The 13,714-nt window shown below is 38.9% G+C and overlaps 1 protein-coding gene across 1 annotated transcript in view; it reads left to right on the forward strand.

Annotated features, from left to right (window-relative positions):
- Nucleotides 1–13,714, forward strand: part of XPO5 (exportin 5) — a 44,534-nt gene that overhangs the window by 17,582 nt on the left and 13,238 nt on the right. The window contains exons 14-20 of the mRNA XM_012640872.1: nt 1,651–1,784; nt 6,643–6,798; nt 8,805–8,846; nt 9,162–9,251; nt 10,062–10,261; nt 10,873–10,972; nt 11,848–12,029. Of these exons, the coding sequence (XP_012496326.1) occupies nt 1,651–1,784; nt 6,643–6,798; nt 8,805–8,846; nt 9,162–9,251; nt 10,062–10,261; nt 10,873–10,972; nt 11,848–12,029 (904 nt within the window). The remainder of the gene's footprint in view (nt 1–1,650; nt 1,785–6,642; nt 6,799–8,804; nt 8,847–9,161; nt 9,252–10,061; nt 10,262–10,872; nt 10,973–11,847; nt 12,030–13,714) is intronic.

Consider the following 13,714-nt stretch of genomic DNA (forward strand, 5'->3'; position numbering starts at 1 on the left):
GAGACTCTGTCTCAAAAAAAAAAAAAAAAAAAAAATAGCTTTGCTCCCTTCTAGGGAGTGAGCATTTTCATTGGCTGACACAAAGCAGGTAGCACCACATTTTAAATCTGTTTAAAATAGGGTAAAACCAGGTTCTTGTCAGTTTTGCTTTCATAGCTCACTACAACTTCAAACTCCTGGGCTCAAGCAATCCTCCCACCTTGGCCTCCCCAAGTACTAGCATTATAGGTATAAGCCACCTCACCCAGCCCATTTTTCTTTTCTAACAAAATCAACCAATTGTTTATTTTATTGCTTCATTTCAGGTACCATCTTAACAAATTGCATGTTTAGACCTAACTTTTAAAAACTTTTCAACCAAGTTATTTTGTTAGCACCGTCTCCTATTAGGCATAATAGGAACACTACAGGGACTTCCCATATTGCTCAGCCACCTCAAAGCCTTTGGGAAATTCCACTTTATATAGAATCAAAATACACCCCCCCTACCCAAATGCATCAGCCAGTTAATTTTCTGTCTGTCTGTCATGCTGTGTGTGACAAGATTAATAAAGCAAGAAAGGGTGAATTAACTAGTGCAAGTCACCGCTTTAGAAAAGCTCTGTACTAATGGTCGATTTCCACATTCATGGGATTTAACATTCAGTTGTGAGTATTCCTAATCGACTCTGAATGTCTCTGGCATCTGGTAAGTTGAAAGTTTGAAGAGGCCCAAACATGTTGTAGCAAGATGAAGTTAGTAAGGAGTGCTATATGTAAGCAAGAAAAGCAATTTGTAAATCTTTTTGCTTGTGCCTTGCTGTTTGAGTAATGTGCTTTGGTGATATTTGTGAAGTTGGAGGATGGCAAAGTTCTCTAAACGTAGCCCTTATGATTGTGATGAGGCTATTGGACGTAAAACAGTCTTTTATATCTGATATTTCTTTATCGGAAAGATTCTTTATGGTCTTAAAATACCTTAATTATTTAGATTCTCATTGACAGATTTTAAAGTGGGAGGAGGGAAGAAACTAATATTTATCAAGTGTCTCTAATGGGCCAGCCACTGTTTTTGATGCTTACATGCATAGTCTCATTCAGTACTCTAAGTAGTTTTTATGGGCTGGGTGTGGCAGCTCACACCTGTAATCCTAGCACTCTGGGAGGCTGAGTCAAGGCTGAGGCCACAGGATCACTTGAGCTCAGGAGTTTGAGACCAGCCTGAGCAAGAGTGAGACCTCATCTCTACTAAAAATAGAGAAAAATTAGCCGGGCATTGTGGCACATGCCTGTAGTCCCAGCTACTCGGCAGGATGAAGTAGGAGGATCGCTTGAGCCCAGGAGTTTGAGGTTGCTGTGAATTAGGCTGATGCCCACGGTACTCTATAGCCCAGGTGACAGAGCAAGACTCTGTCTCAAAAAAAAAAAAAAAAAATAGTTTTTATAACAGAGCTCAAAGGAGTTCAGATAGGTCATTGTTAAGAGGTAGGAGTAGGGTAGGAACCCCAACCTATCTCTCTGCTTTCAGCACTCATGTTCTTTTCTTTCCCCAAGCTGAGAGGGGTTAGATTACCCTGTTCCTTCAACTGTGAAATTACCAGGTAGTCAATAAGGCCCCATTGTGTCTTCTGTGATCCTTCAATGCTGATAAGCATTTGTGTATTTTAAAAGCGTGTTCTCCTGTCACTGGAACTGGAGAAGGAAGCCTCTGCTCCATCTTCTCCCCTTCATTTGTGCAGTGGGAAGCCATGACCTTTTTCTTGGAAAGTGTGATCAACCAGATGTTTCGAACACTAGATAGAGAGGTAAGTAACTATTTCCCATGCTGAACTGCATAATGATTTTGATCTCTTTTTAATTAGTAAAGGGATAGGAAAATCCGTGGATGGGCATCTTACGTAAGAGGAAACCAAGATTTAGAGGGGGTTATATAACATACTCAATTTCAAGTAGCTAGTAAATGGCAGAGCTGGGACCAAAGCTCAGGTCTCTTATTCTAAGCCCTACAACATTTAGCATCTATTTTTAAGGGTATGATAAGATGAGCCTGATAACACGCAGAGCCACATGTAGGATAGCTATTTCTAGGAGGACAGTGATACCAACTTTGAATTGGATAATCTTAAGAGATATTTGCCATTAAGCATCCTTTTCAGCTTATGGCAGATGGACCAGAATATTCTTGTTGGCTATAAGTGTCCCCTCCCCTGAATAGTGCTGAATAAACAGGTCTTATTTTTCTGTACTTCGTATCACCTATCACCCTTCTCTTAGAACATTACCTTACATATAGCTATAATTATTTAAATAGCAGCACCTACCCTATTAACCATGTTAATTAGATCACAGCTCATTTTGTGATGATTGCATCTTGGTGTATTCTAGATTAGTTTTGAAAAGAATCTCTAAGTCCCTTGATGATAAGTGAGATATAGTGCTTTTTCTCATGAGTGGCTTCTTTTTTTTTTTTTTTTTTGAGATAGAGTCTCACTCTTTTGCCCAGGCTAGAGTGCTGTGGCGTCAGTCTAGCTCACAGCAACCTCAAACTCCTGGGCTCAGGCAATCCTCCTGCCTCAGCCTCCCGAGTAGCTGGGACTACAGACATGTGCCACCACACCCGGCTAATTTTTTCTGTTTTTAGTAGAGACTGGGTCTCGCTTTTGCTCAGGCTGGTCTTGAACTCCTGACCTTAAGTGATCCTCTCACCTAGGCCTCCCAGAGTGCTAGTCATGAGTGGCATATTAACAAATTAGATCTTAGGGTCATTAACTACATCTGCTTTCATTCTGATTCACTTCAGTTTGAAATGATAGCATTCTGGGCTGGCCTTTGAATGACAGCAGTGCAAGATGACAGCCACCACAGGCTTGGATAATTCATGAAAACCAAATATATAGCCTTAAAATAGAATGTGGACCTAAATACCCAGAAGCTCCCCCTTTCTATGATTTGTAACAAAAATTAATATGAATGAAGTTAATAGTTCTAATGGAGTAGTGGACCCAAGAACCATATCAGTGCTAGCAAAATGGCAGCATTCATATAGCAATTAAAGTTGTCCTACAAGGGCTTTGGCACCTAATGATGTCTAAAGAAAATATGAAACTGGCTGGGCAAGGTGGCTCATACCTGTAATCCTAGCACTCTGGGAGGCCGAGGTGGGAGGATTCCTTCAGCTCAGGAGTTCAAGACCAGCCTGAGTAAGAGCGAGACCCCCATCTCTACAAAAACCAGAAAAATTATCTGGGCGTGGTGGTGTGTGCCTGTAGTCCCAGCTACTCAGGAGGCTGAGGCAGGAGGATCGCTTGAGCCCAGGAGTTTGAGGTTGCAGTGAGTTATGATACCACTGCACTCTAACCCAGGTGACAGAGCAAGACTGTCTCCCCCAAAAAAGAAAAAGAAAATAGTGAAATTCCCTCAGCTTCCTGAAAAAGTGTTATAGCAATTAATCAAAAAGAAAAAGCACAAGCCCTTCCCCTTTCCCCTCATTTGATTTAAGCAGTCTTCACTTTCCAAAGTAGTAAATTTTTTAGATATTTCTTGTAAACCTCAAAGTAATGGAAAGAAAGCGTCTGTTCAAGGGCAGTTTATCTTAACATACTATAAATGGTACTAATTTTTTGTCCATTTGAAATATGTAAGTTGTGCTATAACAAAAAAAGAAAAAGAAATGATAGCATTCTGAGTTTTTCCCCAACTCTAGGTGAGAAACCCTAATTCGATTCTGCATTTTTTACTAAGTTACCCCTTTTACAGGTTTAGATGGCTGTTATCTAATTTAAGAATCAGTGTGGCAAATCAAGGAGGTCCCTTACCAAATCAAGGGAAACACTCCTGCTGTTTCCTTTTCTGGCATTTAAGTTAGACGCTTTGAATGGATCCACACATGTGGATTATGATCCTGCTTGAAGGCAATAGAAGGAAATGGTCAGAGTTTGTCAAGTTTTATCTTTAAGATTCACAAAAGGACTGGCAGTATTTGGGAGAGGAAGGTGCCTAGTTGGTTGTAGGCTGGATTTTACAATATGACTTTGAATAGGAAATGGTATTTGGTCAAAATACCAAACACTAGTTGGTCAAAATGTACCCCCTTAAAAAATTTAGACTGTAATATAGGAGAAACTTGGGCTTGAAACAAAGCATAAAGTGACAGATTGTTTTAGAAATTTGGTAGGAGTCAGAACAGGTGGCAGAGAGAAAAACAAATAGAACTAAATTCTTTTTCCTTAGGAAAATTCTGGGTAGTAGTATTTGGCCTTGTTAATGACTTAAAAGTAAATCTCTTAACTCTAAAACCTATTCTTTTTTTCTTCACCAAAATGAAGTGGGTCAGAATGAAGCATTTCTGATCAAGAGAGAGGAGTGCGTTTGGTGAATATTATGTATGATGAACTTACTCACGTATTTGTTACTGAAGCAAATTTTATGTCCCCAGGGGTGTTCACACAGTGGATCTCGGCCTGTTACATTCCCACTTGTAATTATCAATTTCTGACTTTGCGGAGCATTGCCTATTCCATTGGTTTGCAAACTATGCATTTCTTGTCCTCAGTTTCCCACCCCAGTGACAATCATAGCAGCTTAGCTTTTATCATGTTTGTTTACAGCTCTGTGAAAGAGGTTCTTTGGCTACTATAGTTGAAAATCTAGTCCCTAGTGGCGTTAGCTGGGCTTGTATTTCCAGTGGTACATATCAGAGAATATTGGATAGAGCCTTGCTTTAGCAACTTTAGCAATGGATTGATGTAGGGAATACTTTTGTAGGAAAAAAAAAGGCACATTTTGAAGAAGATGAGGATTGATTTACCTCTCCAAATAGTAAAATATAAAACCTACAGTATTTTTAAAAAGCAGTATAGTACTGGCATTAGACACAGGTCGTCGAGACATGATAACCCAGAAATAACTTGGAACACATATAAGCATCCCAAAGAAATCAAGGATTGGATTTTGTTATAAATAGCATTAGGGAAAATTAACTGTTTTAGGAAAGGTCCAAAGCTGGGGGGAGAGGGGGCGGGGAGAAACTAATCACCAAAAAAAAAAAATTTAATGACTTTAACTCCCTTTTTTTTTTTGAGACAGGATATTGCTCTATCACCCAGGCAAACTCCTAGGCTCAAGTGATCATCCTGCCTCAGCCTCCCAAGTAGCTGGGACTACAGGCACGTGCCACCATGTCCAGCTAATTTTTCTAATTTTTTGTAGAGACAGGCTCTCTCTCTTGTTCGAGACTGATCTCGAACTCGTGGCCTCAAGCAATCCTCCTGCCCCATCTCCCAAAGTGCTAGGATTATAGGCATGAGCCACCATGCCCAGCCTATTTTTAAACTTTTAAAAACAAACTTTAAAAGGTAAACTGAGAATAATATTTGTAATAAATATAGATGGGATTGTTTCCTTAATATAACAGAAGCATATATCTCTTAGACATTGCTTATAGAGTACAATTAGCATAACAACTTTGAAGAATAATTTGGCAGTGTATCTATTGAAGACACTTAGTGTTACAAACCAGCAATTCCACTCCTAAGTCTATACTACAAAGAAACCTTGCGTGTGTACAGAGACACCAATATTCATATTAAGTCAAAGGGAAAAAAACTTAGTATCAACCAATGGAAAAACAGATGAACAGATTGTAATGTATTTACAGAGCAGTGAAAATGAAATAGGGCTATACTATGAATAAGGATGATTCTCATAAACGTAATGTTGATCCAAAACAGCAAACTACAAAAGTAAACATACGATACTGTGTAATTAGGAATATGTACAAAACTATAAAAAAATGAAAACTATAAGATATAAGCCCTATCCACTAGAATAGTGGCCACCTCTAGGGCTAAAAGGAGTGTTATGCACAGAGAGGATCAACTCTATCAGTAACATTGTATTTCCTAAAGTGAGCATCTACTAAATTGTTATTTATACCTTTTTATATGTCTAGAATATTTTGGGATAAAAGTTTTAAATAAATTGATAATAAAAACACTAAAACCTAGTAGAGAAATAGACAAAAGATAAAATCAGATAATGTATAGAGGAGAAACTGAAGTAGCTAACAAACAGGAAAGAAATACAATTTTAAGTAAACTTTTTTTTTTTTTGCTTACTATATAAGCAAAGGTTTTGGGAAATAATACTGCTCTGAGAACATGGTAAGAAGGACACATTGGGTAGAGAACCAATTGATAGAACCTGTAAAGAAGAAAAACAAGTTAACTTGACTTAGAAAAATGTTCATACCTTTTTTTTTTAACAGAGACCCTATTCTTGCAAGAAAAATGTTTATACTTTTTGACCCAATAATTCTAGCCATTCCCAGAAGTCTCTTAGTCAAATGAAATAATTGAAAATGCAGACAAAATTTTTTTTTTTTGCAAAGATGTATTTATAATAGTGAAGAACTAGAAATATTCTCAATTTCTAGTAGTAGGAAATGCTCCATCCCTAGTATGGCACATGACAATATCGTTTATGAAAAGTTTCAATAACATGGAGTAATACTTAGAAATTTTGGGGTTAAAAAGCAATATATAAAATCATGTGTGGCAACCATATTATGTATTTATAAATTAGAGTCTAAAGAAAATTTAGCAAAAGTGGTTATGTCTGAGTAGGGGCAGCCATGTCAATGTTTTCTTTATGTCTGTATTACAGGAAATTCCTGTTAATGATGGAATAGAGTTGTTGCAGATGGTCCTAAACTTTGACACCAAGGATCCCCTCATTCTGTCTTGTGTTCTCACTAACGTCTCAGCACTCTTTCCATTTGTTACCTACACACCAGAGTTACTGCCCCAGATCTTCTCTAAGGTAAATTCCATCTCTTTAAATTTCATTTTGACATTTCTGAGCTAATTTTGTTGTTTAAGAGACAGGGGAGGGGTCTCACTATGTTGCCTAGGCTGGAATTAAACTCCTGGGGTCAAACAATCCTCCTCCCTCAGCCTCCTACGTAGCTGGGACTGACTACAGGATATTGCCACCATGCCTGGCCTAAACTAATTAATTTTTGTAGCTGTTTTTCAAATTATGTGAGGCAAACTAATAAACAGACATTTATTAAATATTTACTCATTACTGATTGTACATCAGGCACCACGTTAGCACTTGATATTTAGGAACACTCTGGGAAGAAAGGCATATAAACAAGCGGGGATGGTTAATGGGTACAAAAATATAGTTAGATAGATAGAATGAACAATATTTGGTAGCACCACAAAGTGCTTATAATCAACAAGTTAGGGAATACTTTAAAATAACTAGAAGTTATCTTTGTGACTATAAATGTCACTCTGTTACACTCCTATGGTTGTGAAAGTTCATTATGAATTTGCCTCTGACCGAGATAGTTACATGATTCTATGCAGCATCTGTAAATTATATTAAAAGCTACTCTGAGTTTGTGGCACACTTTTCAGGCCCCCAGAACCCAGGATGTTCGTAACACAAAGAAAAGTTAAATGCCCGAGGTGCTGGATACCCCAGTTGCCCTGAGTTGATTAATTCACATTGTATGCCTGCATCAAAACATCATATGTACACTATAAAGATATACAACTATTATGCACCCATAATAATTAAAAATTTAAAAATTAAAAAATTTTTAAAGGTACATAAACAGATATTGTACCTATATGACATTGTAATTAATAGACTTGCACACTGGGAAATGGAAAAGAATACCTAAAGGAGAGTATCAGAGTGTGCTGTCATTTTGGGATTGGATCTGTGGGAGGAAGGACAACATGGATAGTTTTCAGGTTTACAGTTGAGGTGACTATGTGAGTAATAGAGCCACCGCCTGAGTGAGAATACTGGATTAGGAGGGAGAGCAGGAGTAAGGAAGAGAAAGGGGTGAGTATTTTGGAATACTATGTTTGAAGTATATGTAAAACATCTAGGTGTAGACATCTCATGATAAATTGGCCATTTGAGGTTGAAGATCTAGACTCCAGAAAGTAATGAGATAAAATTAAAGCATCATCATCACAGAAATCCCAAGACTAGAAGTGAAGTTCTAGGGGAAAAAAATATGTATGTAGCGTTAGGAGACACGTGGGTCAATCAAGGAGCCCTGCAGATCACCATCACTGGAGGAGGGGAGCAAAGGATGAGAAGCCCCCAAAGAAGGAAAGAGAGCCAGAGAAATGAAGAACATGTTATATCACAAGGCCAGTACAACTTCAGAAAAGTGAACTCATTTGTTGCAACAGAAATTCTCTAAGAGTTGGAGAATGTCCTGTGCATTTCTTGAGCAGGCCCTCATCTGAGTATAATTCCATCTTAGTGGCCAAGGAAGCAGCCAGATTGCATTGGTGTAAGGAATAAATGGGAAGTTATAAATGGAATCAAGGAGGGTAAATACTCAACTTTTGATAAAAAGTAGAGAAGATAGAGAGGTGTTAGCGTAGCTAAGCATTTGGGTAGTGGCATGGATCATTCTGGGATTCTATGATCTTTTACTTAGTAAAGTGTTTTGATGATAAAATTGTGAATCTCAAGCTTCTTCTAGAGGTATCTGAGAAAATGATTATCTAAAGCTTTGCAACACCAATTGAAAGCTGTTTTGTTACTGTATTATTACTGAGAATACAACTCTGGGATTTTGTTGGAAATTTTCTGATAACTATTGTTTAAAAACATGAGTAAGCCAGGCACGGTGGCACAAACCTGTAGCCCCATCTACATGGAAGGCTGAGACAGGAGGATCACTTAAGCCCAGGAGCTCAAGTCCAGCCTGGGCAACATAGCAAGACTTCATCTCTAATATAAACAAATAAACACATGAGTGACCTTTTTTTCCCCCCCTCCCTCAGCTGTTTTCATCTGTCACTTTTGAAACTGTTGAAGAAAGTAAGGTAAGACCGTTAATTAAACCAACAGATTCTAACTTCTTGAGAGCAAAAGTATAAATACATAATACTTAGTCTAGATTTTTGTATAAGTGGGAGAGGTTAGTGAAGACTAGTTTGTTATATGACATGGTGTTTTGCCCCAGAGGCACCAGGGCAAACAATAAACATGGATTCTTGATGACTGTAAATGTCACTCGCTTACACTCCTACAGTTGTAGTTCATTGTGAATTTGCCTCTGACTGAGATACTTATATGATTGTATGCAGCATCTGTAAATTATATTAAAAGTGGCTCTGAGTTTGTTACATACTTTTCAGGCCCCCAGAACCCGGGCAGTGAGGAATGTGAGGAGGCATGCTTGTTCCTCTATCATCAAGATGTGTCGTGACTACCCCCAGCTCGTGCTGGTAAGCCAATACACCCTAGCTCAGTAGCCACTGAGGCCTGTTGAGTGTGGTTACATTTCTTTGTAAATCCAGCTATCATTCTACATCACATAAAGGAATAACTAGGAACTGTAACTTTGCATAGAATAAACATTCTTAAGTTGGTGCGTTCTTCCTCTCACTACTTAGAATTGTAGTTAGAAACGCAAATATATTCTTCCCTCAAAATATGAATAGTTCTCTTCTGTATGGATGACTACGTTTACCCCTGTCAATCTACAACTCTTTTACTGTATTATATGGTGTTCTTAATTACTACTGCCAAATGATGTGCCTAATCTTGAGAGAAGCCAGCTGCATAACCCAACCCTTTTGGGGAGGGTTCTATAAGAAATGTAGTGTTACTCCACATTACAGATTACCCAGAAATTTCTTCCCTAAATACACAGCAGTGTTTCCTGTATATATAACAAACTGATCTTTGCCTGTGAAGATACTGTAAAGTTGATGTAGAAAAAAGAAATTATTTTCACAATTGTAGTATGGGAAGGTGTGGTTATTCAAATACTCAAAACAAGAACTGCCTTCTTCCAATAACTGACTACTTGTCAAAAAAAAAAAAAGAACTACTTTCTGCCTAAATTGCCTTGCTTATTCAGGCAAAAGAAGAACATTATAACAAAATTACTATGTGATAGCCTCATAGGCCTGACCTTTCTGGAACTGCTTTGGTTCTCTTTCTTTCTTCCTTGAGTGAAAGGAAGAAAATCAGACCTCTCCCTGAAAATCAGACCTTCACCACCTCTCACTTTTATCCTTTGTGATCTGCAGCCTAATTTTGACATGCTTTATAACCATGTGAAGCAACTCCTCTCCGATGAGCTACTTCTGACACAAATGGAAAAGTGTGCCCTCATGGAAGCCCTGGTTCTCATTAGCAACCAATTTAAGAACTATGAGCGTCAGAAGGTGTTCCTAGAGGAGCTGATGGCACCAGTGGCCAGCATCTGGCTTTCTGAAGACATGCACAGGTAGAGGAGATCCTTTGACCTTGACTCTCACTGCACTAGAGCACTCATTCTATTTCAAGAGCTATGCCCAGGGTGGGGACAGGAGTTGAGGACATTAAGGTGTGATGGCACTATTGTTGATATCTGAAGTTCTCTAAGAGCAGTCTTTTGTAATCTAATCTCTGAAAATATCACTTTGCTGTTCAGGGGTGTAGAGGGGAGAGGAAATGAAGGAAAATGGGTAGTATGGCTTGTGAGGGCACAGAGTGAGGCTCCTGTGGTGTCTGAGTTTTTTAGCACCAGCACATCTGGAGAAGTGAGAACAGCTAGTAAGGGCCATATGGAGTAGGAGCCACACAGAGACACTCATCTATGCCCACGTAGTAGAGAAATTGTTTTCTTTGTACTTTGAAGCTTGTATCCTTTTTTAATTCTTAAAGTGCTGCTAATAACATTTGGAAATGGAAAGGGAAGTTTAGACTTTCAAATGGGAGCTGACAATATGATTAAACTCCTCTCACCATGAAAACTGCTCTTCAGGGCCAAATAATCATAGACTATTAGCTCCTGTGGAAGAAATTATCCTTGCTTAAAATCATGGATATAGCTTGTCTTTCCCCTCCAACCTTCAGAGTGCTGTCAGATGTTGATGCTTTTATTGCCTATGTGGGTGCAGATCAGAAGAGCTGTGACCCAGGCCTGGAGGATCCCTGTGGCTTAAACCGTGCACGAGTAAGACTCTCCTGGGAATGGGAAGTTGCATTGGCTTTGGGTAGGAGTAGGGTGATATCTTTTGTCAAGTTTCTCGTAAATTTGTTTTTTTTATACTGGTGAGAAACCTGGGAGTCTCTACTTCCCTAAGCTTCTCCTTTCTTTTCTTCTTTAGTCTTGAATTCTTGAGTTAGTTCTCACAGCAGAGCAGATGGTCTTTTCTATGAAGTCATTATTTTGGCTTTAAGGATCTCTAAATAGCTCTGAAGACTGAAGGTGTAATGAGGAAGTAGGTCAGAACTTGGTCAGCAGGGTGAGTCCTCCCTGCCATTGCTCTCTGGCATGTAAAGTCTTAAGTGATGATGTGACTTGCAAACCTGAGGTTTTTCAGTGTTTTGCTGTTCAAATAAGCATCGTCGTTCCTGGCTCCATTATGGCAGAAGTCACATTAATTAACCTAGCAAGTAGTAGATCGGTTGAGAGTACCATGAAGGGGGGACTAGGGCACTAGCTATCAAGGCCCAAGCTGGAGGGTGCAGGGTCAACTCAAAAAAAGATGAAATGATGGCAATTCAAACACTTTGTTTTGGAGCATATCTAAGCCACCTTCTAATCAGGGTCCTCTGGGAGGGTCGCTGCAGGCCCTGGAAAGACATCCTTATGAAAGGAAAGCTTCTAGAGCCTACCACTGGTCCTGAAAATGGCAGTGTGAGGACCCCTCTTGGACTTGACCTTAAAGGAAGGAACAGGGATCCCATGGGGATGGGGAGGAGCAGAGGGTTCTTTCATTCTTTCTGGCCTCTGTATCACTTTTGCCATAGCCTTGAACGTGTCTAACAGTACTTCTGTCTTTACGTCCACTTCAATGTTTACCTTTCATTCTTGTTTTTCTATAGATGAGTTTTTGTGTGTATAGCATTCTGGGTGTTGTGAAACGAACTTGTTGGCCCACTGACCTAGAAGAGGCCAAAGCCGGGGGATTTGTGGTGGGTTATACACCCAGTGGAAATCCAATCTTCCGTAACCCCTGCACGGAGCAGATTCTCAAACTTCTTGACAATTTGCTTGCCCTTATAAGGTGAGTCAGAATACTGGTTTTTCTCTATTGTTTTTTTACTTTTTACCTTAAGAATTTCAAAAGTTGAATCTGTTTATATGTCTTCACATCATAATGGTGATAATGAAGGATTAAGGCTTCTTTCTTTGAGGGGGGTGGGGCGGGAAGTGTCTCTTTTTAAAATTAACATCAGCTCTCTCTTACATAAGTCTCGCATTCCATGTGAACCCATGGGGCTAATCCCAAGATAGCTTTTCTCATTTTGAGCCTCTTCCACGTTGTTCTCCCACTTTTTACTTTTTTAAGTTTTATTCGGTCTAAATTTTTGTCAGTAAAGGAATTGTTCATTGGGAGCAGGACAGTTACTTTCTGTAGTGGTGCTTCTCTGTTAAATTCTGATTAACTCATATGAGTGAAATTGAATTTATAAGTAATGATTCTGAACTCAAATAGACCAAACATTATCATCCACTGGCTGAACATGCCAAAGGAAAGCATGGTACATTTTTTATCTCAGTTTGCTAGGTCCTTGGTTCTCAAAGCTGAGTCCTAAGATCAGCAGCGTCAACAGTCACCTGACAACTTGTTTGAAAGCAGAATCGGGGCCATACCCCAGACATATTAAATCAGAATCCACATTTTAACAAGATCCCCAGATGGTTTGTGTGCATATTAAACTTTCAAAATCAGTGTTCTGGGTTACATGAGTTAATATATTCCAGTAGAAGTAGACCAGTCAGTGTAGGCTTGTTGATTACTAGATGTTTGTTTGATGAATTAGGGATGCTCTTTAAAGAAGACAGGTTTTTGATAGAATTCAGTTCTTACTGGCCAAAGCAGAGTTTGAGTGTATTTGGGTAACAGTATTTGTAAGTTACATAGAGGTTAGAGCTCTGTTCCAGTGCTTTTTGGCCTCTTTCTCAGGGAGTAAGAGCAGAATTTCAACTGGACAAGCCAAATTACTCATGACTCAGGGAAACTCTTCCTGGTAATAGATAGCCAAGACCAGAAGCCTAAGAATCAAATGGTTTTTTGTTTGTTTGTTTGTTTGTTTTTGAGACAGAGTCTCACTGTGTTGCCTGGGCTAGAGTGCCGTGGCATCATCCTAGCTCACAGCAACCTCAAACTCCTGGGCTCCAGCGATACTCCTGCCACAGCCTTGCAAGTAGCTGGGACTACAGGCACAAGCCACCACGCCCAGCTAATTTTTCTATCTTTTTGTATAGATGGGGTCTTGGTTTTCTCAGACTGGTCATCGTTACTAGAAATTTTTTAACAACTCACATGGCTTATATTATACAGATTGAGTATCCCTTTTCTGAATATTTAGGACCAGAAGTGTTTTGGATTTTGGAATATTTGCATAATAATTGTTATTATTTGAGTATCCTTAATCCAAAAATTCAAAATCCAAAATGCTCCAGTGAGTATTTCCTTTGAGCATCATGTCAGTGCTCAAAAAGTTTGGGATTTTGGAGCATTTTGGATTTTGGACTCTTGGAATTTTGGATTTATGATGCTCAACTTGTGTCTCTGCTGGATAGCATTGTTGCTAGTGGGTTCGATGGAGGACAGATGTGGGGAGCAGAACTCTCTGGTTCTCAAAACGTTCATTGTCATTATCTGTTTAAAATAACAGCTTTCCTATTATGTTCAAGTTTGTTAAATTGTTTCTACATATCTTCTATATGTTTACTTGAAATATT

This window comes from Propithecus coquereli, unplaced genomic scaffold, assembly GCF_000956105.1.
Source record: "Propithecus coquereli isolate 6110/MARCELLA unplaced genomic scaffold, Pcoq_1.0 Scaffold158, whole genome shotgun sequence".
Classification (NCBI taxonomy): Eukaryota; Metazoa; Chordata; class Mammalia; order Primates; family Indriidae; genus Propithecus; species Propithecus coquereli.